The sequence below is a fragment of the Artemia sp. Qi Xiang Cuo genome, chromosome 1, assembly GCF_049724085.1.
Source record: "Artemia sp. Qi Xiang Cuo chromosome 1, ASM4972408v1, whole genome shotgun sequence".
Lineage (NCBI taxonomy): Eukaryota > Metazoa > Arthropoda > Branchiopoda > Anostraca > Artemiidae > Artemia > Artemia sp. Qi Xiang Cuo.
This window is the reverse complement of record NC_142794.1, coordinates 45,292,607-45,319,090: the sequence shown is the minus strand read 5'-3', so window position 1 is coordinate 45,319,090 and position 26,484 is coordinate 45,292,607. Positions and strand designations below refer to the sequence as shown.

At 33.9% G+C, this 26,484-nt stretch overlaps 1 protein-coding gene across 6 annotated transcripts in view; it reads right to left on the bottom strand.

Moving 5' to 3' along the window:
• Positions 1-262: 262 nt before the first annotated feature.
• The window catches only part of LOC148956376 (rab11 family-interacting protein 4-like), an 83,745-nt gene continuing 57,523 nt past the window's right edge, over positions 263-26,484 (bottom strand). For all 6 annotated transcript variants that reach the window (XM_089107664.1, XM_089107705.1, XM_089107746.1 and 3 more), the window contains 5 exons: positions 20,199-20,339; positions 9,301-9,400; positions 7,343-7,622; positions 4,601-4,743; positions 263-3,206 (listed from right to left, as the gene is read on the bottom strand). In XM_089107664.1, the coding sequence (XP_088963790.1) occupies positions 3,072-3,206; positions 4,601-4,743; positions 7,343-7,622; positions 9,301-9,400; positions 20,199-20,339 (799 nt within the window). In that variant the 3' untranslated portion in view covers positions 263-3,071. The remainder of the gene's footprint in view (positions 3,207-4,600; positions 4,744-7,342; positions 7,623-9,300; positions 9,401-20,198; positions 20,340-26,484) is intronic.

Below are 26,484 nucleotides of genomic sequence, written 5' to 3'. Positions count from 1 at the left end.
GATAATTATAGTATTTAATAACCCTTCTTCAGTTGCGATCCTTGGCTACAGATAATGGAAGGTGTTTCTTCCACCTTTACAAAACTTCCGTATCTTAGATTCACAACGCTACATAGATACTTCAAGTATTGTCACTTGGTCAAAATCTTATATTTCTCAACCGTTTTTAATTGAAAAACGACATACTGAACTTTTATAATATTAGTTTGCACATTTTTACTGTGACGTCAAAATACTAACATGTTTAGGTTAGACAATGCTTAGAAAGAACTAGAACGCTTTAATTTTCAAAATAACACAGAATAAAATCTAAACAACACTTAGTTCGGATCTCCTACTATAGCTACATGCAATTAAATACTTTAATGCCTTTAAACTGGCAACTAGGAATATAAAATTTTACACTTCTTTTTTAATCACAATATTGGCATAGTAGAGACCAATTATATTAGCGGAATGTGTGTTTTAGTGGCATGCTTTAGCAGTGAACTTCAAACGAATGACCATTGGGAGGTTATCCAATTAAAAAATAACTAAGCACTGCCACAGCAACTTTTTCTCAATGAAATGTTGTTTAGAGTTTCAGCATTACCAACTATCAGTAAAAACTATGTTTCAAGTAAAAATATTTAAACCAACAATAATTTCAACACATAAACAGTTTCTAACAAAGTATAATATCAAAAACTTAATGAACAACTTTAAATTATCATCCTAACTTTAATGAACGCTCCAGCAACGAAATCTAATAATTTCAGCACACGTGAATACATACACATAGTTTAATAATAATAAGAAACATGCGATACCATAGTACAAGTAAATCAGCCACTATGAACCCGGAAAAAATTACCTGGCGGGAATTTCGAAGAAATTATTGAGCAAAACCTTCAAAAATGTGTCGAATAACAACTTTAACAACCTAATATTGGCCTTTAGTAAGGCTTTTGAAAGATTGGTAAGGCTTTGAAAGACTAGATCGCAGCATTACTTCAATTAAGAACATTAAAAAATAAATTTAAGGCTGAACCCACGCAACGGGCAAAACTGTCATTAAAAGCCAAGAGTTTATGAATGCATTATAGAAGTGGAAAATTTCAAAGGCAAGGATTGATTCTAAAAAGCCTATCAACACTAATTTAATCCTACGAATTTGCTATTGATATTGATATCATATATATAATACAAATATATATGTATAATATATATCTAATATAAATGGAGTAACTAATGTTCAAAGTTTCCGACTTTTCTAATTTCAAAAAATTATGCCTCACATCTTCACTCCGATTGGTCAATGAGAAACATTACGTTCGAACTTTGAACATAACCCAACTTACCAGATATATGTACGCGTGTTCTTATGACCTTGAATCCGTAGTTATCCTTGATAACTACGAAAATTCCAACCGTTATACCTATTTTCTTCTATTTTTAATAGGACAGCCAATTAACAAAGTAGAGATTTGCAACGGAGAATGGCAAAATTAAAAAAAAGTAATAAAAAAGCCAATTGAAAGACAAAAATGATCTAATACTACAACTAATTTCAAACAATTCTTAAATCGACAGGGAAGCAAATAAGTTACAACCTTGAACTTGCTAATCTTTATAATATCTTTCACAAGCCAATTTTAAATGTAGATTTTAAACGATCACAATTTCAATAATATATGTGAGGGGTTTTTGGCTATTGTTGCCTCTATAAATTAATATTGCTTCATTGGAAGTTCAATATAAAAGCTTACCAGGATTTTTCTTCTCTGGCCATTATTTAAGAAGGATACTTTAATTAGAAAACAGGGTGGACTAAAAGTGCACTTAATATTCATAAAGACTACATTATATTTGCACCAGACTTATCCATTCAGAGCTATTTATACATGTTGGTCTTACTTGTGATTCCCTCTCTATTGAGTTTCTTCATTTAAATTTAGATTCAAATATTAATTTCAAACGTGAAGCAAATAGCGAAAAACTGCAAGTTTGCTTTAATACTTCACTGTCAAAATCCTTGGCATAGTGATACAAATAACAAAATGATACTGAAAAAAGTTGTGAATGTAATATATTGACGCTTCGAAAAGATTCTACATAAAAAAAAGAAAAGAAAGAAGATCATAGGATTGATGGGTGCTGCTGTAATTCGGTGTACAGAGATTGGTGACTGTACCTTTAAAAATTTCAGACGAGTAGTTGCTTGGCTGGGAGCCAAGGCTCCCAGCCCTTCTGAGGGTTATCGCTACCTTTGTGAAGAATAAGCGTAAAGTAACGGGGCGTTCTTTATCTTAAAAACCACGCATCTGTGGGAAATGTTTGTCTTTTGTGTGGGTTAACCACCCATATAAGTGAAAACAGTTTAAGGGTTAAGGTTAGCAGCGTAAAATCAAGCACCTGATAACACCGGAAACGATACTATAGAAAAGCTCTGAAAACTCAACTTTCAAGAATATTTTGACGTTCATTTTACAAACCCTCCTACACAATTCGCTGGTTTCTCTATATATTCAGGCACAGTGAAATGAAATGAAATGTAATAAAAATGAGGCTTGGTGCATGAAACGATTTCGTTCTCAAGGATACAGCCTTTAAGTACAGCGTCGCGAACATCCACTGATTAGCCACTCAGATGAAAAATAGCTTAATTTTAACATTTATTTAAAACATTTCACAATATCTACTCTAGTCTATCGCAGCTATGAAGATAACTCCCAGCCCTTCTTGCTTTCATATTTTTTTTTTAAACACACACTCGCTATTCATAACATTGCATATTAAATATCTGGCCACTGAAAGTCTTAAGGTTTAAGATATGTAGCCTTTTCACATAGCGAACGAAGACTTGGAACTCTAGAAGAAATGTATGGCTAGTCTAGACAATAATTAACAGAACATGTAGAATTTTTCTGAAGCATTAAAAAAAAAGAAAAAAGAAAAGATAAACGAGTTGATAAGGCAGACAGAAGACTGTAAACATTCACCGACATTCAATAGCGTACGCTAGTAACAGATGAATACCAAATCACATAATTATAGATCCTATAAACATATACAATTTACGAATTTAACTATTACTGGTAAAGTGGCGGTTGAAACGTTTTTTCGAGAAGTTGAGGATAGTGCTCAACAACACTTAACAGAAGATTGTCAATGTAGGCTCGAAGTTGGGTGTTGACTTCTTGCTGCTCAGAAAGGGCTTGTTTCAACTAAAAAAAAGATAATATGTAATGCTCAACATGAGAAAAAAAATGCATTACTATAAGGGCTAACCAAAATATCATTTATAAGAGGTTTGTTCATAATAAAAAGGTGAATTATTGTTTCTCGGTAAAAATGTCTATTTATTCATCAATATCTTTTTAGTCCTCTTTAAGCAAATCCTGCTCAGGCTTAACACACTTAGGCCAGAGTTTTTTCTTATTTTGGAATTAATTCCGGTATAAGATTTCTGATTATGAGTCCTTCCAGCGATGCGGGCTTCATCTCGTCAATCGTGACGGCACGCAATCCTTTCATGGGTCTTTCGAGTCCCGAGAACACCTTATGACCCTTTTGAGAAGGTTTGGTTGCTTTTGACCCCAATCAGCAGAGCCTGAGTGATGTCCACGTGACGTCTTCTTTATCAAAATTGAACACTTCCGGAAGAAAAATGACTGCCACACATTCCATAAACGAAACATCTGAAAATTGCATGGCATGATCTAACCAATATACTTATATCCCCAACAGCTTCTTTAATGGTGATTTGACTATTCTCAATAACAATTCCGTTCACAGACTGAAAGTTTGCATCGGATGTTGATGCGCTGCGACGTCTACGGCAAGCATCGTTAGTAACATCTTTTCGACCTTCTGTGATGGAGCTTGTTCCATTTATAAACACTTTTCTAGCTCAAAATAGACTTGCCAAGAGCTGCTGCCAACATTTCAAATTGTGTTTTGCATAAAGTTCAATACAGGCTTTTACCAACATTATCAAAAGCAAAAACTTACCAAGAACGCACAACAGGGTTAACTTTAAAGCTCTTACAAATTACAGATGCAAAAAGGCTGATCATGTCAATACTTGTTGGAAACCGGTTTACAAGTCTCCCCCCTTCAAAAAAAATAATCAAAATTGCGCAGTCCACGAAATTTGAAAATTTACTTTAGCATTTGAGCATACCTTGTATTTATACTCGAAATCTTGTTTGGGCCATTCAGCTGCTAAAAAACATTTCGGTTGCACTGTGATAACAACTCTTACATATGCCTGGGATAAAAGATGATAAATATTTTAAAGAAGAAATAAACAATAAACACTTAATTTAAACACGTTATTAGAGAGTAAGTATCATGATCAAAAATGGAGTTACCAAAGAAAGAATAGATCTGCTTCATTTATTGATACACTAAAGTTGCACATGAATAAGGTTATCTCATTACATCATCGTCCACTATCACAGGAAAACCAATTTTATGATCTGGGGGTATGGGGGTTAATTAATACCTGTTCCCCACTATCCTGTCTGCATTTATGTTTTAATTATTTTTTTTAGAGGGAGGGAGGGGTTGGGGAATTGGATGATGAATACACCACATAATTTGGATAAAACTTAACCTGTTGGACATCCATCTGGTCCAATTCCTGGGCAAGAGATTCAAAGACAGGTGAGGGAGGGGTTGAAGAGAGAAGTTCCCGACCTTCTTGTACGCATCTCGAGACTAATTGTCCTTGGAGCTCATCGCAAGATTCCTTCAAGTCTAAAAGAGGAAAAAAAGTTTAAAACAAATTTTAAGTGAAGAAATTTCAAAATAAAATAATCGAAGTGACAGAGCACGAAACATAGTAACAAGTAGTAAATGCAGTGCATTTCCTTGCTGAGTATGCGTTTTTATTTTGGATGGGCGAGCTGTTGAAGGAGATAGATATAAAGAGAGAGAGAAAGAAAGAGAGAGAGAGAGAGAGGGAGAGAAAGAGAGAGAGAGAGAGAGAGAGAGAGAGAGAGAGAGAGAGAGAGAGAGAGAGAGAGAGAGAGAGAGAGAGAGAGAGAGAGAGAGAGAGAGAGAGAGTCACAAAAACTACAAAAAAAAGAATTTTTTTTTGCATATTTTTAGATTAATTGCTATTTTCTTTTCTTATTATCAGATAGAATCTGCTTTATAAAGCACTGTCATTTTTGTCATGTTCAGTTAACTTAGAACTTTATAGAACTTTATAAGAACTTTATAACCTGATAAAAGTTTATTAGTAAGTTTTCTATTCAATTGGCTCTAAAGTGCAAATTTGGTTTGTTTTTAACTAAACAAAGTACTTTGTTCCAACCTAAATCCATCTTATCGACCAATGATCTAAATTAAAATCTTCTATATTGTCTAGCTAAGGTAGTTAAACTGAATTTTGTAGGTTGCAAAATTAGTAAAAATCCATTTCAAGGGATTTGAGGATACATACTTTCAAAAATAATCAACTAAAAATCCAGAAATACATAAATAGAAACATCCATGTTTCTGCTAGCGTTGACACTAGCGGAAATTGAAAAGTAGCTACAAAACTTTTAGAAAGTGAACGTTGTCATTCACTTATTTTCTTCCTCTCTTAACTTCTATTATAACAGCCATGGGCAAAGATTTAACAAACATATATTATAATATTTCAGACCCCTGAAACTCTGAGCTCTGAAATTAAAGATCCAACTACCAATATGTTAGGAAGTTCTATTAACGTTTCCATAAAATGCGGTATCCATGCCATAATGTCAAATTTTGACACGCATACTGTAGAGCAATTTCTCAAGATGGGAGGCTCTAAAATTCCTGGTTGAGGTTTAAAACCGCAAAAAAAAATTGACGGTTATCTTACAATTTCCATTAGCCGACATTTTGGCCCTCTTTAAGGTAAAGAAACACCAAAAAAGGTATTTTTCAGAATCTACAGGAAGGAGACAACAGAAACTAAGGAGGGCAATTGACCCCGCCTACCCCATTTAACGTACTTTACCCCCAGCCCCCCTCCGTACTGAAAAGAAGAGAAACAAATACTATCACCAGGTTCCAATCGTGTTTTTTTTTATAGTTCATCTCTTTTCAGGCTACTGTCTAATGATTTTATCTTCCGAGGACAAGATGTTCTGCTCTAAAAATTATCTTCACTCAACCTTGGCCGGCTTAAAAACATGCACCATGAGATCAGCTCATATTTCCAATTCTTAACGAGAATTTATTTATGCTTTTCGTAACAATTTTAAGGACAACTAATAATTTTCACTATGCCAAGACCAGGCAAAGGAAAAAATTATCCTTCAATGTCGGCATTCTACTTGTGAAAATAAAAGGACAAGAAAAAAAATAATTGTAAAGAAAACAATTTGAAAATAAGCAATACAAGCAAAAAAGGGCGAAAGATCTTTGTCTTGCTAAAAGCTTAAAATTAGTAACTATTTCTCACATGGTGAATGGAAGGTGTTTAGACAAAAAAAAAAAGTCCTGTACTTTTATATAAGAAGTAATCTTTATTGGGTACTTTCCGATTATATGGGCACTTCTAAAAAGTCAAGTTTGGTTAATGCTAATGAAATATTAATAAAATAGGATGAATATATAATAGTTTATAAAAAAAAATTGTGCTATATATTTGCATATTAGGGGGGGGGGGGGTAAAGCATTGCATATATATTAAATACGTAACCTAACCTAACCTAGGTACCTTTTTCTCCCTCAAACCCCAAAAAACAACAGTTTAAATATTGTAAATTCAATGAGAAACCCTGCTCTTCAATCAATTTAGATAACAATTCTCCTCTTTACGGAGTCTCCATCACTGCATTCATTCGACTGTCTATAGCCGAAGTGCCTATATAACGGGAAAGTACCCATTTATTGTTTTCATAAATGTTGTGATGTTTTTTATTCCTGTTTTTTTTTCTCTATTTTGTAGTCCGTCTCTGCGTACTTTTTGTATTGTTTGACGGGTTATAAATAAATAAACAAATTAGTTTCTTTATTTTCAACAAGTTACCAGACAGTGTTGGTATCTAGCAGTATTAAAATATTTTTTGAATAACATAAAGGATGACATTACAGATATTTAATTACAACTTTGACAAGATCTGATATTACGACTTGAACAATTTGGCCTCTAATTGAACTCATGTATATTTTGGATGAAATTATGCCCAGTGCAACTCAGATTATCAAATATGTGCAATGTGTGACTATTTTCAAAACTTGTTTTGAAATTCAACAACTTCTTCTTCACCCCCCCGGTGACTATTCAAATTAATTAAGAGTAACCAGACTTTTGAACTAATTTACACATGGAAAAGTCAAATGAAATATCTTTTCTTCATCTTATTAAACATACCATCATTTTCAGATTTTAGCCTTTTCACTTCTCCTTCAAGATCCTGAATCTTGGCAACAAAATTTTCTTGATCCTGAACCACTGAAGACTGCACAGTTGCTTCTACTCGATCAAGGAGTCCTCGAGCCTGCTCAAGCTGAGCCGTTAGCTCCTGAATGATATGCTGATAATGCTCTCTTTCTTTAAAAAGATCAGCATCTCTTCGCGAGGAGTGACTCTGAAGCTGTCTAATCTCAACTCGAGCTTCTCTCAATTCTTCTCTGTTGTCTTCTATTTCTGACTGAAAAGCAAAACATACTACATTTTCAGCTTCTTTTAGAACGAAAATATTGCAATCGAAAGTGAGAGCAATAAAAAGAAGAAGAAGTAGCAGATTTCTTCGAATAGATAGAAATTTTGATTAAGTTGGGCAAACATTTAACTGTCTTGTGTGATGCTAACTAGACACTCACAAATTAATTTCATAGACCACACAGCCTTTCCATTTAAAATTAAAAGGGAAAAAAAATATATGAAATGGAATGATTTTCAATGTTTTTTTTTTGTAAATACATTTATTACTGTCTTAATTGAAAGTTCTTTCCCGTACTGGTGTATTTTCATTTCCTTTTAATTATATAGAAAAATATCATTAGCATTCCTAATTCAATTTATAACTTAGGCCGCTAAAATAGTCCTCAGAACTCCACATATCATTTCTCCTAATGAGCCCAATATTTATATCATTCAAACCAGGTTTTGACCATTTGCTTCACTAACCAAGTTAACTTTCAAAGATGGCTCGATTGCATGAGCAATAATACATTTAAAAAAAGTATTATTATTAAAGCATAAAGCATATTCACTAATTATCGGAAACCTTTGGCACTATACATAGGTAAAGGTCCACTTAGAAGAGACTTTGTGGCAAAGGGTGAAGATATCCAGAGCCTGGGCCCACTTCCACCGAGACATCCCATCTTGTATTTTATCTATAGTTTTCATGTTGCGCCATTTCTTTTTTCTTTTTTTTTAAGCCCCTCCAAATAAACTATGCACTCGCCAGATTAAACTTTTTACGAGGTAAGGTTATTTAAACTAGGAGATTTGAGTATTTTTAGGATTCCCCCTCTCCCTAATACATTTCACGTTTTTTGCCTGTTTTATGTTTTTATTTTTGTTTATGTCTTTCATTTTTGTGTTTGCAACTCTGGCATAAGGAAATAGGAATTAATTTTGTCCTAACAAGATGAGAATAAACTGGCCATGATTCTAGGTTCATATTGTGCTAAGTGGTTAATCTAATCCTCCGTCACATCGGCATTTATAATCCTTCTTTCTTATTGGACAAGTTTGAACACATGTTTGAAAAGCTCTAATTTTAATCTTCTTAAAGTGCACCCGAAGACTCCACGGAAACAAGGCCGAAAAGCTATGAATTAGACATGCTGATAGGCTAACTAAAAAATTACGGTAGATATCAAGAGAAACACAAGCTAGTTTTAGAGTTAAATTTTCCCCTCCTTCACTCTCAAATGAGAAATTACATCAAAGGAGCAATACAAAATTGAAATGAGAATTGAAATGAATGACTTTTTGGTTTGAGACTATAATACATTAGCTGCTTAGAGCTTATGCATAGGGAAGAAATTTACATTCAATAAATAATTTTTTAAAAGAATTACGGTTACGTTTGGTCCCTCAACTATGAAAACGTATTTGAAGAGGTCAAAATCTACTGGTGAATCTATGATGGGAGGGAGAAGGGAAAACTCATTGTTCAGTAAGACTGCTATGTAAAAAAAGAGACTCAAATGTCTTTCAATGAAAACGGATCTTAAAATTTTGTCAACGCCTCTAGCATGATCATTAGATGCTAGGATATTGTCATACACATTCCACTACTAATTTAACAGACTTTTCAAATTAATGATTTAATTCTAATAATCCTCTTTATAGGACAAGAAACACCATAGTACCTGAAGGTGATCCCTTTCTTTTTGAAGTCTCTCATTTTGAACTTTAAGCTTATTGACTTCTTCCTCATAATGTTGAACTTGTTGTTCTGCATGATGAAGCCTACCAAAGAAAAGAAAATTCAAGTTTAATTATAAATGCTTTGCATGGCTTCCTATTATTGAACATTGTTCGGGGCTTTAAAGTCTACCGAAGGCTCAATTTAAAAATGTTCAAGCACATGTCTCAAAACGTGTTGTATTTCTAGATACACCCATAGAATGTACACAAAATACGTGATAAAAAGAAATATAATGCAACTACATTCAATTGGTAAAATAAGAGCGAATTCACCAGAACTAAAACTCTTTTAACATTGAATTTCCATAATTTGCAAACTGACGACGACATCCTCGGATTTAATTCTACAAAAAAAGTAAAACCAAAAAAAAAAAAAAAAAAAAAGAAAAATTATAAATTAGAAAACTATGTCGTTTTCCGGTCGATCTTAACACCTGTTATTCCATCTCCCAAACACTAACTTGCCTTGAGATTTTAAGGTACTTGTTTAAGAATCCGGTAAGTTCGCGAGAAAGCCCGCATGGAAAAAGACCGAGAGTTAGATGAAAAACAGGTTTTCTCTGCATCATCTCTGCCATGTGAGGTGTTGCTTACTCCCTGACAAAGATTTAAACTTTAGTTTCAGGGGGATGAAAGGGGCAAAAAAAGGTAGCTAGGTTGGGTTAGGTTAGGTTACGTATTTAATATATGCTGTGCTTTACCCCTCCCCCTAATGTGCAAATATATAGCCCAAATTTGTTTCTGAACTATTATATTTCCATCCTTTTTTATTTTATTTCGTTAGCATTAACGAAACTTCACTTTTCGCGTGCTCACCGGATTCTTAACAAGTACCGATTTTAACTACAAAGGTGATTCAATAAAGAAATTAAACAAAATCTATATACGAAAAAATTCCATAATTTTGAGCAAGATTTTAACCTTTTTTCAATAAACAATTGACACGAGTGTAGCATACTTCTTAAGAATTTTAGAGGAAATTCTGTTTACCCCCCCCCCCAAAAAAAAACAAACAAACAAACAAAACAAACAATACTGGTTACCAAACAATAAATGACGAGGGGCTAATAGCTGACCGTCGCAGGTGTCCCTTCCTTCGTGCCTCCGGCACACCTGAAACAGCGTGTTCCTGGAAGCGAAGGAAGACAGTTTTATCTTTGGCTTATGGAAAGCGTACGGCGCGTTTTCTACGACGGCAAACTTTTTCCTCTTGAGAGGTTATCTTTACTTGGTCGTGTTGTTTACTGCGTTCGACATTGGAGATCCTGGGTCCTAAAAAGTAGACATTATGCTTTGAACGCGAATTTTATTACCACAAACCTTTACCATTGCCTAGAGATAAATATGCATTCCCTAGTGCTTCTCATTCGTCGATTCAAACGGCTTGGGCTCGAACGTCTTTTCAAACTCTCTGAAATGAATAGCCAACCATGTGAAGAATTTTTAGGAAGATGCGGTCTCAAACCAGCACTTACAGTACTGTAATAAACTTTTCGTTCCTCCAACTTCTACATCGAATTCGTCGATATGAAAGTATAACGGATTTTGAAGCTCAATATTCTAATGAACAGTTGTCCTTGCCCAAGGCCAACCGAGTTAGATCCATTGGTGTTGTGTCAGTCAGTTCCGATTTTTCTTTGCCCGGGGACGATGAAATCAAGCTCGAGCTAGGGCGAGCTCGTATTGAAAGCCAGCGAATAATGAAAGTCTTGATACCCGACGACGTACTTTCTGATTTCAGTCACCAAGTACCAAATGTTCGTCTTTTTGTACTTCACGACAGTGACTCAGACGATGACTCAGAGGAAAATACTCTGTCCGATAAGCAGGAAAAGGCTTCCGCGACTTACACTGAATCGGGCTCGGAAAGTGACGGCATCTTTGAAGATTTGTCAGTGATTGCCCACTGTATGAAATACCAAGTTGAGAAAAATTGTGTTAGTGAGCCTGTGACGAACAAGAGGAATTCTAAGTTTTGTCTTGTAAAGACTTCTGACGGCTCCATAACACCAATAAAAAAATCCACGCTGTTGTAGCTTCTGAGGGAAAGCTCTGAGAAGCTGAGTAGTGACCGATTAAAACGGGTGATGGTCCAAGGCCGACGAGTAGGACTACGTGAGTCGCCACAAACCAATAAAGAGGTCGGTGTGAAATCAGAATTGCGTATCGGTGAATGGTGCGTTTACAGACCGGTTGGCAGGGGAAAGAGAGTATTAGTTGGGTGGGTCATACAGTTTGGCTACTTGTCTGGGCGAAGATGCCACTCTGTTGACACGCAGAATATGGCGATGCAGTTCCCTGACGACATAGGAATTTTGTGCCAGTGGTTCCGGCTGAATGCTGATCTTACATTAACTGCCGCATTGGTAGACCAGGGTTACTGTGACTCCAGCCTGTATATCATGCATTCAGCAGAACCCATTTCTATGGAAATCGGCACCAACATTGTCTTTGGCTTTGGCTCAGACTTCTTCAAAAAGCTGAATTCATTTATCCAGAAGAAAGGGTTCCACTTTTTGATTTCTCGTCAGCATTCCAATCATCATGCTAAAAATGACACCTAATCCCAAAACTGACCCCAAGACAATAATCACCACCATCGCCATGTTCTGTGTGTCAACAGAAGGAATTTTGTTTAACATTTTTCAGAGGTACTTTTTATTTTTTTTTCCCTCCCCTCCTCCTCTCCACACAGTGATATTTTAATACAAAAACATATAAATCTTACAACTTTATACATTATCATATAAACTAAACTTCAAAAAAAAAAAATTATTATATACCAGTCAATGTATTAGTGGACATGAAGGCACACTACCATTTAACTTTTTTCTTGCCAAATATCTATCGTCCCCCGTTCCAGGGTGTCCTTCCCCCTCTAGGGGACGCTTTTCCGGTGGCATTTTTACTTCAATTTCTTAAAATTCATATCCTTCAATTTTTACTAATATGAATTTAAATTTTAAAGGTGGTCTTCCAAAAGGCTTACTCTTACAACTTTAAAAATTTTTAACACAAAAAAAAACTATATGCTCTTCCGTTGACTGGGCGTCCTTCGTCCAAAAGAAACCCATTCTTGTGGTGGCGCTTTTTTCATTCTTTTTTTTCTTTTTTTTCAGCCCTTTTTACTACCAACTTTAATCAACAAAAAAACCAAAATACAACCAACCCATCAACAAAAAAACCAAAAATAACCTTAATAACGACGTGCAAGAGGGCACAGAACTGAACAGAATCTTGAACCATGTCTCCTACGGACGAGGAGGCTTCCCACGGTGGGTCTGGTCCTTCCAGTTCAAGTGCGTGTGCCCCTCGTCCCCCATTCGCTTGAGTTCTTGATATAATTTTATGAGTCTCGAATGCATTCCGAGATCTAGTTTTTGCATGGATATCAACAACTTGCAGTCCTCTGTTCTTCTTCTTTAGGTACATATCAGTTGTTTTCAGTCTTGGGGGTTCTTTTCCTTGCCAAATAAACCCGTAAATGATTTTTTCCAAGTTTTAAAAGATCGCTTTTGAAGGTGCTGAAATATTCTACAGATACCGAATAACAAGCAAGCTGTATATATTTACATATTGCGCCCTTTGGAATATGCCTCCGGCGTGCCTCCGGAGGCATGCCTCCATGCCTCATGCCTCCAGGTTTCCCTCAAAATGCCCAGTTGTTAACCCCTCGATAAATGATTCCAAAAGTTAAACACTCAGAAAAACATCAAATACCAAAAAATTGGTCCTAACCCTCATATTTTGTAAGCAATCTTTTAATTACCCAAATTTAGGAGATAAGCTATTAGCAAGGAAGTTTCTCAACGCTTGCATTACAGCACCACTTTCAAAGCAATGTATCAGTGAACAAAAATATCTAAGAGGCATATATCAACCATTTCATCATGTTATTACCTATAATAATTCATAACAATTAGATCACTTGATTCGTAAAAGGCAATTTTTAACGCAACATTCTTTCAAGCATAGCAAAGCAGATTGGCACGTGTAGGCCTATAACCACTCAAATGGCATTGAATTAGAACCCTGAGCTCAAAAATAATTTTTAAATCTGTGAGTAGCAATTATGATTTTAAATTGTTATATTTTTTATGAATACAGTTAAAATCGCGACTTTACAAGCATAATTTTTAACGCGGTGGAAATCAAAGACAGCCCTATAGTCAAACAGTTCGTGGTAACGAACTGTAAGTAAGGAGCGACCCGGCTCAATGGTAACCGAAACTCTAAAAAACGGAATTTTGATACCAATAGATACATCAAAAGAATCAGATTTTAATTTTGATTTCAAATATATAAGTTTCATCAAGTTTAATCCTACCTATCAAAAGTTACGCGCCTAAGAAAATTTGGCTGATTTTTGAAAAAAGAGTGAAAGACCCCCTAAAAATTATAGAACCTTAATGAAAATCAGACCAACATATTCAGTGTATCAGAAAACCCTATTGTAGCGGTGTCAAGCTCCCATCTACAAAAATGTGGAATTTTGCATTTTTTGCCAGAATAAAGATCACGGATGCGTGTTTATTTGTTTTTTTTTGTTGTTTTTTTTCCCCAGGGGTGATCGTATCGACCTAGTGGTCCTAGAATATCGTGGGAGGGCTCATTGGAACGGAAATTAAAAGTTCTAGTGCCCTTTTTAAGTGACCAAAAAGGGTGTTATATGGGAGGATCTTTTCATGAAGGAAGTTTTCATGGGGGAAGGGACATTGCTATGAAGGGGGCGCCGGATTTCCCATCATTATTTTAAAAAAAAATCAGAAATTAAATATAAAAAAACAATTTTTCCAACTGACAGTAAGGAGCAACATCAAAGCTTAAAACGAACAAAAAAATATTAGCTATATGATTGGGTTCGCCTTCTAGTCAATGCCTCGCTCTTTAAACGAAAGATTATTTAGTATTTTCAAAAGAGCTATTTGTTTTAATTAACGGTCATTGTAATTAAGGGGTAATTTTTATAGAATTGTAACACAATTCGAACTTTCGCGAAAAGAGAAAGTTATTAACTAATTGAAGAAATCCCTAATTTATGTATTACAATTATATGAATATAGAAGTTCGTTACGTAATTTAATTCGTAAGTTACGTATATTTATTACTAATAAAAACGTTCGTAAATAAAATTCAACAAGTTTCGAGAAAGCCATTTAACCAAATAAAAGTAAAATTAATATGCAAATTTGTTTTAATTATTCATGCACGGTGAGCCAAAATCAAAGCCTGCATTAAAAAAAACGTTCACAAATGAAATAAAAAAAAGAAGTTTTTTTTAACTGAAAGTAAGGAACGACGTTAAAACTTAAAACGAACAGAAATTATTCCGTATATGAAAGGGGCTGTCCCCTCCTCAATGCCTCGCTCTTTACGCTGAAGTTTGACTTTCTCACAACTCAATTTTTTTAAACAATAAAATTCTGATTTAATTGCAAATTTTTTTAATTAACTTTAACGAAATTCTCACCATCAGATTCAGCTTATCAACGAACATTATTAAAGAAGCTTCAAACTCCTATCTGCAAAAATGTGGAATTTTGCGTTTTGAATTAACTTTAACGAAAATTACACCATCACATTCAGCTTATCAGAGAACCCTATTAAAGAAGTTTCACGTTCCTATCTGCAAAAAGGTGGAAATTTGCATTTTTTGTTTGAAGAAAGATCACGATGCGTGCCCTCCAAAAAATGGAGGGCAACTAGGTCCTCTCCCACGCTCGTTTTTTTTTCTCAAAGTCACCCAATTAAAATTTTGAGATAGCCATTTTTTTCAGCATAGTCGAAAATTTAATAAATATGTCTTTTAAGATGACTTAATCCCCCACAGTTCCCAGGGGAAGGGCTGCAAGTTATGAACTTTGCCCGTTGCTTACATATTGTATTGGTTATTGGGAAGTATACAGACATTTTCAGGAAGGATTTTTTTCTGGTGGGGGGGGGGGGGGCTGGTGGAGGGGGTTACTCAGGAGAATCTTTCCGTGCAGGATGTTTCTTTGGGGTAAGGGACATTTCTATGAAGGGTGCGCCGAATTTCCAAGCATTATTTAAAAAACGATCAGAAATTAAAAAAAAAAAAAACAAATTTTTTAAACTGAAAGTAAGAAGTAACATTAGAACTTAAAACGAACAGAAATTATTACGTATATGAGGGGGTTGTCCCCCAAGTCAATACCTCGCGCTTTACGCAACAGTTTTTTTAGTGCTTTCAAAAGAGCTATCTATTCTAATGAAACGGCCTTTGTGATTCAGGGGTTTGTGAATTAATTATTTTTTTTTACTTTTAACGTAAAGAGCGTGGTATTGACTTAGGGGAGAACCCCCTCATATACGTAATAACATATACGTAATAAAAAAAAAACAAAAAGACAAGCGATACGGCTCAATAGTAATCGAAACTTTTAAAAACGGAATTTTAATGTCAATAAATGTATCAAAAGAATGGGCTTATAATGCTGATTCTAAATATATGAATTTTATTAAGTTTAGTATTACTCATCAAAGGCTACGAGCCTGAGAAAATTTACCTGATTTTTTAAAGAGCGAGGATACATCCCCTGCAAGTGAAAAATTTTCAATGAAAATCCCTCCGTCAGATTCAGTGTATCAGCAAATCCTATTACATAGGCTTCAAGCTCATATCTGCAAAAATCTGCAACTATATCTACAACGTATTTTTTGCCACAAGAAAAATATACGAATATAGAAGTTCGTTACGTAAGTTAATTTGTAAATTAAATCAGAACCAAATTTAGAGACAGCCATTTAGCAAAAGAAGAGTAAAATTTTTATACAAACTTTGTTTACTTATTCAATGACGGTGAGCCAAAATAAAGGGTGCATTAACTAAAAAACGATCAGAAATTAAATAATAAAAAAAACAAGTTTTTTAAACTGAAAGTAAGGAGCGACATTAAAACTTAAAACGAACAGAAATTATTCCGTATATGAAAGGGGCTGTCCCCTCCTCAACGCCTCGCTCTTTACGCTAAAGTTTAACCCTGTCTCAGAACTTTATTTTTTTTTTAATAAAAAACTTTAGCGTAAAGAGCGAGGCTTTAGCATATACGGAATAATTTCTGTTCGTTTTAATTTTTAATGTCGCTCCTTACTTTCAGTTTAAAAAACTTGTTTTTTTATTTAATTCGAAACAAGGCTATGAATGACCTTGTGGACAAATATGAGCCTAGTATCTCTGACTAACGCAAACGTTCGATAAAAGTTACACGCAGACACACACAAAAAAGAAAAAAACCAACCAAGTCTGTTTCAGCCAATAAAAACATGTTCACTCTTATGATTTACCAATTTATTGCAACAACACCTTACTACAATACGTTCCATCAACACCTACTTCTTCATTTTATCCTCTTCTTCTCATTTAGAGTCAAGAAGTACAATGGTCTAAAGGGGTTCCGCGATTTCCACGGGTCTGGCTAAAATATTACTGGGAGACCCAATCCAATCACTGATATATTTGATGCGGTTTCCGTAATTATGCTCGCTAAATAAAACTGATGTTAATGAAGAGTGCGTTCGAGCATCCCTTATCTGACCTGTCCACTTAATTATTAACTTCCTCGATTGTAATCCGCAAAACAATGACAACAAATACTTATCCAGCAACTTGTCAACTGAAACGCTATAGACAACTAGGCGAATAATAACATCAATCACGTGTACTTCATTTTAAACACAGCTTATTTACAAACCCCTGAAGGTGTGCCACATTTCACAATTACTCTCCCTTTTTGTAAAGATTGAATTTTTGTTTAGATATGACATCAATTTCCCAGGGTTGGTAGGTATAACTTACCTGACAACTAACCCAGACCGTTTCAAAAAGTAATCCTACTAGTCTCTGGCGTTATTTACGTCTTGTGAAACGCTAAGGATAGGTAATCGGCTTGTCGGATAAGTAATCTTGGAATGCTCGAACGCATTAAAAACGACTAGCGTGGCCGGAACAAGAAAATTCATCTTGGCTCATAAACGAAGAAGAAAAGCTTTTAACATTTGTGGCTTTTAATTGTGTTGGGTTTTTCGCCACGTTCGTCGCAGTAATTGAAAATTTGAAAAATTTCCGAATTGAAGACAGAAAAGGTTAAATTAAAATAATTAAATGGAAAAGAAAAACTGTCTACGAGAATCCCAAACGTGTGAAACGTTAGCACTAGGAATAAAAAAGTACAAAAAAGGAATCGAACAAGAACCCCAAATATCTATAGCATTATTTTCAACTGTTATCTTTGTCATAAAATAGTTACTATTATTGAATTCCAGCTTTATTTCACATTTTGGTTGCTTCTTCGGCAGTAATACTAGGTCATACTTTAAAACTAGAGCGAAGTCCTACAAGACATAGCAAATCATAGATATTTACCAAGATGATGAATTAGAAGATTCTACTAAAGTTAATTACTTCAGCGGGCTTCAAACATGACCCAGCTCAATAGTAACCGAAACTCTAAAAAATAGGAATTTTGATAGATACATCAAAAGAATTAGATTTTTATGCTGATTTCAAATAAAAATCAAAACCTGCATTAATTTAAAAACATTCACAAATTTAATAAAAAAAACAAGTTGTTTTTAACTGAAAGTAAGGAGTGACATTAGAACTTAAAACGAACAGAAATTATTCCGTATATAAAAGGGGCTGTCCCCTCCTCAACGCCTCGCTCTTTACGCTAAAGTTTAACTCTTTCTCACAGCTCTATTTTTTTAAACAATAAAAAACTTTAGGGTAAAGAGCGAGGCGTTGAGGAGGGGACAGCCCCTTTCATATACGGAATAATTTCTGTTCGTTTTAAGTTTTCATGTCACTCCTTACTTTCAATTAAAAAAAACTTGTTTTTTTATTTAATGAATCAAATGATCAAGGATTTCTCTCTTTCTTTTCGTAGAATAAAAAAAAACAAAAAACAAGCATAATTCTCAGCAAAGAATGCTTAATATAAACACGATGGTATTACTCGCAAACAAAGACGATTTAAAGGGACAGAGAGGGGGGGTCAATTCAAATAAAAGGCCAATTAATACATAACTTTAAAAATTTCCAACTTTAAGCACTTACTGCTTTCCCTGTCTATATTTAATTAAACGTAAAAGCATCGACAGATAAAATACAATCTTAAAATTTTCTTTTTATTACCTTACGACGGTACTTGTATGTTATAGCTACTACACTCTAGTTCTTGTGAGAAATGAAGTTTGGTTAATGCTAATGAAATAAAACAAAATAAGATGAAAATATAACACTTTATCAACGAAATTATGAAAACTACAACAAAGAATTATGGGGGGAGGGGCGCACAGACCGCATTAAATTAAAAACGCAATCTATACTAGCCTAACCTAACCTAAAGTTTCCCGCCGAGCCAAAGCTAATATTTTCTGTTATAAAGACCATGAAAACCGGTCATTGTCTCAAGTTCGCGATACAAGATCTTGAGTGTGGTGGCTATAAGGCAAAAGTACCCTTACGACATTTATCTAACACTTCTCATCATGTTTGTCATAGTTTTGAATAGTAATAGATTGAAAGCAACCTATTTTCCAATCAAAAGTTTGCTTTAGTTGAGAAGACCTGATCCAGATTCATTGGCATAAAGGATTTTACAGAAGGATATTCGGTGAAATTATTTTGTGGTTTTTATTTTAGAAATTGAAATGGTATTAAGTCATTTTAAACTGTCATTTTACAAATGAAAATCTTAATTGGGCAGTTCATGCGTTACGCTGAAAAACAGCACAATTTTCATTGACTAAATAACTAAAGAATATATATATATTTTCTTAATAAGACAAAAACCCTTTAATTTTTTGTATCTTTTTTTTCTAATGTAAACATATCTAGATATATAAATAAGCGATAAGAAGAGGCAAACCCTAAAATACTGACAAAACAAGGTTCATAATCCTATCTTCTAGACTAGCAACACAAACTTAAAAAAAAAACAAAAAACAACTAAATATGAAGTCGCTTAAAAGCAATGCTTATTTGAGAAGCAGGGTTAGAACAATACTGATAGAAAGGAATCAAATGTTGTTCTTTATAGAGACAATTTGAATTAATTGCCGTTTTATTCCGCATTATTTTCATTTATCACTGTTTTTGCAGACGGTTCATTTCACATTTCTGTGAAAAAACTAAGTTAACTTATATGTGTTAGTTCTACCGTTACACACTGAATTTTTATTTCTATAAGAGTTATTCAAAGACGTTATAACTAAAATTTACACATTTTTTATACCTATCTATGACCAAGAAGTGTATGGCCGACATTTAGTAGTTAACACCAGATTTTATCAAGATATAAAACCCTTACTTTCAACATTCCTGCACCCAATTTTAGAAAAAATATTATTTCTTAGTAACATATCAAGATTTTATCCTTAGTATTTTGTTGTCTTCGTCTTTCAAAATTATCGTATATTGAAGAGTACGGAGTATTTTTATGGCCGTGCGCTAACATGAAAAAAAACAACAACTTGTTATTAACTTTCTATATACAGACTTGTTGCCAACAATACAAAGAACATTATTGTAGGGAAATCCTGTAAGAAAAAGCAAATTTTGTAATGTGTAGCTTTGACAATCAACAAGAGTTCGGGCATCGTGGCAGTTCAAGAAGCCGTTTTGTTGAAGAAAAAAAAAAATGGCGTTTAGCCTCAGCAGAAGTAATGAAGATTTCAAGGACTAAATAAGGCCTTAGACAGGATATGGAACAAGATGGTTGTGAAAAGAGATGATTCAGGAAACTGCAACTATGTTTAACGGGTACATGATCAGTAATTAACTTATATAAATAATATGAATAATATAGAAGGTTGTTACCTTATGTTACAGTTTTCCAGTTCAAGTTGCCTATCTTTATCAAGCCTAACTAAAAGTTCTCGGTGACACTTCTGTTCTTCCACAAGGTGATGGTCAGACTTTATTTCTAAGTCTCTAAGGTTTTCCTCGAGCAGCCTTAGCCTGAAAAAAAGTTACAACTAGGACTTTTTCATTTCTCAATTCTTCTGATAACTTTTAAAGTAGAAACGAATTATTCATATATATTATTTAGTTCTCTCAGAGATTTCTTTGCAAAATATGGAGGAAATCCAGAATAATTATTTAGTGTGATTTTCTATTCTTACCAATATAATTGCGCCCGCCAAGATGATCTCAATGAGAAAGAAGGAAAGACATTGGCTTTCCTTCTTTGTAAAGCCAATATTTCCTTTCCTTCTTTTCTTGAGAAAAAATGAAAGAAGACCTGAGGAATTTGAATATTACCATTGCAAATTCATCTAAAGCAAATAAACTCGTAGAAAAGGGAAACGAATCTTTTGTTTAAAGATTCGTATATAAATAAGGGGATAAAAAGAATAAAAAATAAAGTCAGTTCTTTAAATTGTTCTTACTCATTACTGTATTTCAATCACTGTATAAAGACAATTAGCAGTAAGTTCGCCGCAGATGATTTCTGGCTCTTCATTCTCGGTGCGAACAAACAGCTCCTCTCATTTGATGTGCCATCAGCGGTCCAATTACCCTGGAACACGTATTTTGGCAGAAACTTTCTCAAAATGCCTTTGCAACCAACTTGAGACTTCGAAACCTACTTTTAATTCCTAAAAACATCAAATAATAACATTGCACTACTAATTACCGATTTTCATATATATATTGGAATAAATTAATTTAAAATTAGTTTCTTTAAAATTTAGTGTTCCTACGTTGAAGCCAGGTTTCGCGTTCAAGTGAAACCTGACGTGTCTATTCGTGAAAAGATCTAATGTCGCTTATGTTTTTACGTTCTCCGGAGCACACGCACCTCGGTCCGGGTTTTTATAATGGGTAAGATAGGGGACGATCATACTGTCTAATATTTATATACTGTGATTTCAATGCACCCTGCAAGAAATTACCAACATAGTCATTTCCTTTTTTTTGTTTCTGGTTGGTACATAAGACCATCAGATTCGCTTTATTAATTCTGACAGGAAAGCTGTTGGGTGTAAATTGAATTGAAATAATTATTTTTCTTTTTGCTTACTGATGAAAACCGTTATGATTTCAGACAATTTCGAAATCATTCATTTTTTTTCACTCGACCAATCTGAAGTTTCTATTTCACTACCAATTTTCAAAGTGACTTAGTGTAGGATCGTCAAACTGTAAATATAACGGCAACGATGTATGGTTATGCATGGTAAATCACGCACATAAGATTTCCCATATTCTCTTTGAATAAATATTTCTCTCAATTTTGCGACGAAGTATGACCAATTAGAAAAATTTAATTATCCTGGCTTAGGTCGTTTGTTTTTTTTAGTTAGTAATTACGACAGTGGGAATATATTTATTAAATGTCTATTTCTAGAATATTTAATACAATCTAGGGAGGGGTGAATGATTGCTTTGAATAAATATTTCTCTCAATTTTGCGACTTAGCTCGTTTGTCCATTTTTTTAGTTAGTAATTACGACAATAAGAGTATCTTCTATAGTTTCTGTCTGATTATGGAGGGGGGGGGGCAAACCAATCTAATGCCAAAGGGATACCAAAATATTTAAAAAGAGTTAAAAAAGATGAATAAACTTGCCTTGAAGCCTTTTTTTTTCTTTTGATTACTCCAGGCAAGCAAATAAAGATCCAAAGAAAAATTCAATTTGACACTGTTTAATAATTCAGTCAAGGTTGCCTCCCCAGTAAACAAGAAATTTGAATATATAAGGACACAAATTCGAAATATGAATTTTCTTCTTCTATGCTTTTACATATTTTTTTTTTCAGAGGACGAAGGAATTATAGGACGAAACACAGACATGAGAATTTTGATAGTGCAACTAAAATCTTGCAAGTTTTGTTTGAGGCTGACACGCCAATAGCGGATAACAAATAACTTTCCTTGATAATTTTCCTTAATAATTAATAGGATAAATCTTTGATTACCTGGAAAATGCAACAACGAATTGAAAGCAATCACAAAATAAATAAACGAAATAAGCTGTGACAATCAATATCACTAATTGGTCACACTTCGTCGCAAACTGAGAGAAATATTATTCAAAGGCAATATGAGAATCACGTAGTAAAGCCATTTTAACAATGGTAACGAATCTAATAGCGCTTGTGTCAGAGACACTCAAACCTTTTTTCATGGGAAATGGCTGATTCTAGTATACCACCAGGAAGACAAATACCACATATTAAGAATTGTAAGGCTCATATATTCCTTGGGGGCTCTTCGAGCCGATTTTGTAGGTAATCCCGATTCACCTACTAGGGCAAGTGAGCTGTGAAAGTGCTTCAAGCCCTTGATTCCCCTGCAAAATCTGTAATTTTGAACCGTTCTCGGGTAATTTCTTATACTCACCACTTAATTGACTTATTTGGACAATTCTTTGCAAATTTGACACCCCCCCCCCTTCTAGAAACAGAATTATATGAACGTGTATGCATATCCACAACCTGCAAGACTGTGAATACATTACAGAACCCAAACGAGATATTGGTAATTACCACCACAACCCCCCGAAAAAAATCGGTGGAAAAACCTCCACTTTAATCCCCCACCCCCTAAAAAAACAACCGTATGACCCACCCTGGAAGACCTAAAGTTCTTTCCATAGTAAAGACACATTACTGTTATAAATATCATATGTATAATCGCAATCGAAAAATCAATATATCTTGGGATTAGGTATTCTTGCCAAATATGTAGTGCTGATAAAACTTTACTTTTCCCAAACTGAATTAAAGCTATTTCAAACAACTTGGAGTTATGGTAGAATTCCTGAAAAATTCCTAAAAGGCAAGTTACTCAAGGGATCAAGCGTGTTTGTGTCCTAAGGATTTTTTTTTTTATTCTTTATTTGTTAACAAAATCAAAGCTATTACAACACAAAAGAGGTGCTAGACAAATCTTTATACATTTTTTGTTTTGTTTGACTTTGCTCGATTGGCTTTTACTTTCTCGATTGCTAAGCTGGATTTTATTTTTTCGTTAATTATAATGCAAAGTTAGTACTGCAGCATGAAACATCAATCAGTTCATCAATAGTGGGATTTAATTGAATTGTAAAACCACTTAAAAAGTACAATTGTGGCAGTGTCCAAGCGCAAGAAATGGTGTATCACATAGGTATAACAAATAACAAATAATATTTTTACTCATAAACTAGAACAATCAGATTCTATCTAGTACTCGGATAAGAAAAAAAAGTTTCAGTAATCAGCATGGTTTAGCCTCGAATCCAGTATTTATTCTTACTTTGAAGCTTTTCTTGAAATCCAAAATTGAAGTTTGGATAGTTTAAAAAAATAAGCATTTTTAGAGCAATTAAATAATTCAGACGGATAAAAATTTCCTTAATTAACAACTGACTTTAATTTTACGATATTTTCCTTTTTGTAATATGATAAGAAATGACCATATATATATATATATATACATATATATATATATATATATATATATATATATATATATATATATATATATATATATATATATATATATATATATATATATACGCGGCAGGCTTCTATATATTGATTCTCACTGTCGCTTGTCCTTCAACGCAGACATTTTGAGCCTTTCCTTGATGTCAGGACGCTCAAATGGACCTTAATTTAGAAGTAGTGCTTTTGTAAAATTACGTTTTTTTAATGGACATTTAATTTCTGCCTTGGCTTGTCTTTGTCATTATTAAAGACATATCGCGAAACCGCTGTTTCTTTTAATTGTTTAGGTGGTGGGGCAGAAACTTCTTCTTTTGCCTCGGCTTGCCTTTTGTCATTATGCAAGACATATCGCCGAACCTTTGCTTTTTTAAATTGTTCAGATGGTGGGACAAAAACTTCTTCTTTTGCCTCGGCTTGTCTTTTGTCATTATGAAAGATATATTGCCGAACCTTTGTTTCTTTTAATTGTTCAGGTGGTGGGGCAGAAACTTCTTTTTCTTCCAACAATTTATCTAGTCCAGTTCTTTAACTTTCAAAGTTATTATAGGCATTAATGACCTTATTCATGTCAAAATCCAAAACCTAATAATCATCGCTATCATTTTCAATTTATTTGGTTCGTTCTACCTCGGCTTGTCTTTTGTCGTTATTAAATACATAACGCCAAATCTTTTTTTTTTTTTTAACAAAGGTATGTTAGGCATTGATGCACTTACGCATGTCGAAATCCCAAACCCAATCATCATCGCTTTCATTATCAATTTTGACACGTTTTGCTTCTCATTGTCCTTGTTGATTTTTATTGACTCGCTCACATGTTTGGTGTCGCATGTCTTCTAACCGCGTGTGTCTTTGGTTTTCATTTTCATTTTTAATTGGCTCACATGCTCGGTGTCGCATGTCTTCTAACCGCGCATGTATTTGATCTTCATTTTCATTTTTGAATCGCTCATATGCTCAGTGTCGCATGTCTTCTAACTGCGTGTTTCTTTGCTCTTCATTTTCATTTTTGACACGCCACCGCTTTTCTTCGAACCGCGTGTGTCGCTTTTCATTTTTGACTAGCTCACTTGTTCGGTGTCGCATGTCTTCTAACCGCACGTGTATTTGCTCTTCATTTCATTTTTGGCACGCTCTAATTGTCATTTTCGCAAATCTTCTAACCGCCCGTATCTTTGCTCTTCATTTTCATTTTTGATATGTCTTTGGATTTTGGTTATTTTAGACAATTTAACAATGGCTTTTGCCTTAGCTGTCCGTATTGGTGATCTCGCAATTGATAGTCCAGGTTGTCGATTTCTCATCTTGTCACGTTTGATAGTTCAGCTGTTGGCTCCAAGGAAAGATCATTTATAGTAACTGCAACTGCAAATTTACGTTTTTTGGTCTTCCAACAGGCGTTATATTATGTAAATAATTGATGCGTTGGAAACTCAACAATCTTATTTACGCTATGCATGACATCATATAAAAAAAAAATAACAAAGGTATGGATGGTAGGCATTGATGACCTTATCCATGTCAAAATCCCAAACCCAATCATCAATGCCATCATTTTCAATTTTGACACGTTTTGATTCTCGCTGTCCATATTGATTTTCATTGACTCGCTCACATGTTTGATGTCGCTTGTCTTCAAACCGCGGGTGTTTTTGCTTTTCATTTTTGAATTTCTCACATGCTCAGTGTCGCATATCTTCTGACTGTTTGTGTCTTTGCTCTTCATTTTCATTTTTGACACGCTCACTTGCTCGATGTCGCATGTCTTCTAACCGCATGTGTCTTTGCTCTTCATTTCATTTTTAACACATTCTAATTATCGTTTTCGCATATCTTCTAACCGTCCGTATCTTTGCAGTTCATTTTCATTTTTGACACGTTTTTGAATTTTGATTACTTCAGACAACTTAGCAATGGTCTTTGCTTTAGCTGTCCGTATTGGTTGTTGTCACAATTGATGGTCCAGGTTATCGATTTTCACATCTTATTACGTTTGATAGTTCAGGTGTTGGTTCCAAAGAATCATCATTTATAGTAACTGCAACTGCAAATTTTGTTTTTTTAGGGCCGCCCAATAGACATTATATTATATAAATAATTGATGCGTTGGAAACTCAACAATCTTATTTATGCTATGCAAAACATCGTATAAGAAAATATGATGCCATAAGAAATGATTATATGAAGTATTAACATAGTACATGCCGTCATTTGCAAAAACCAAAATTAAGGCTCTTACGAAATTTCCTCAGACTTCTGACCGACATATATATATATATATATATATATATATATATATATATATATATATATATATATATAGTATATATATAGTATATATATAGTATATATATATATAGTATATATATATATATATATATATATATATATATATATATATATATATATATATATATATATATATATATATATATATATATATATATATATATATATATATATATATATATATATATATATATATATACATATATATAGGTTGCTGGTTTTTTTGAAAACCCAGGATTTTTTTTAGTTGTGTTAGCTTTTCTGATGTCTAGATATGAAAAAAACTTCATTTCTTCATCCCAAATGATATATACCTGAACTTTGCATTTTTTCCTTCGTATTGACTTCGCAGTCTAAATTTCTCTTTGTCATTCA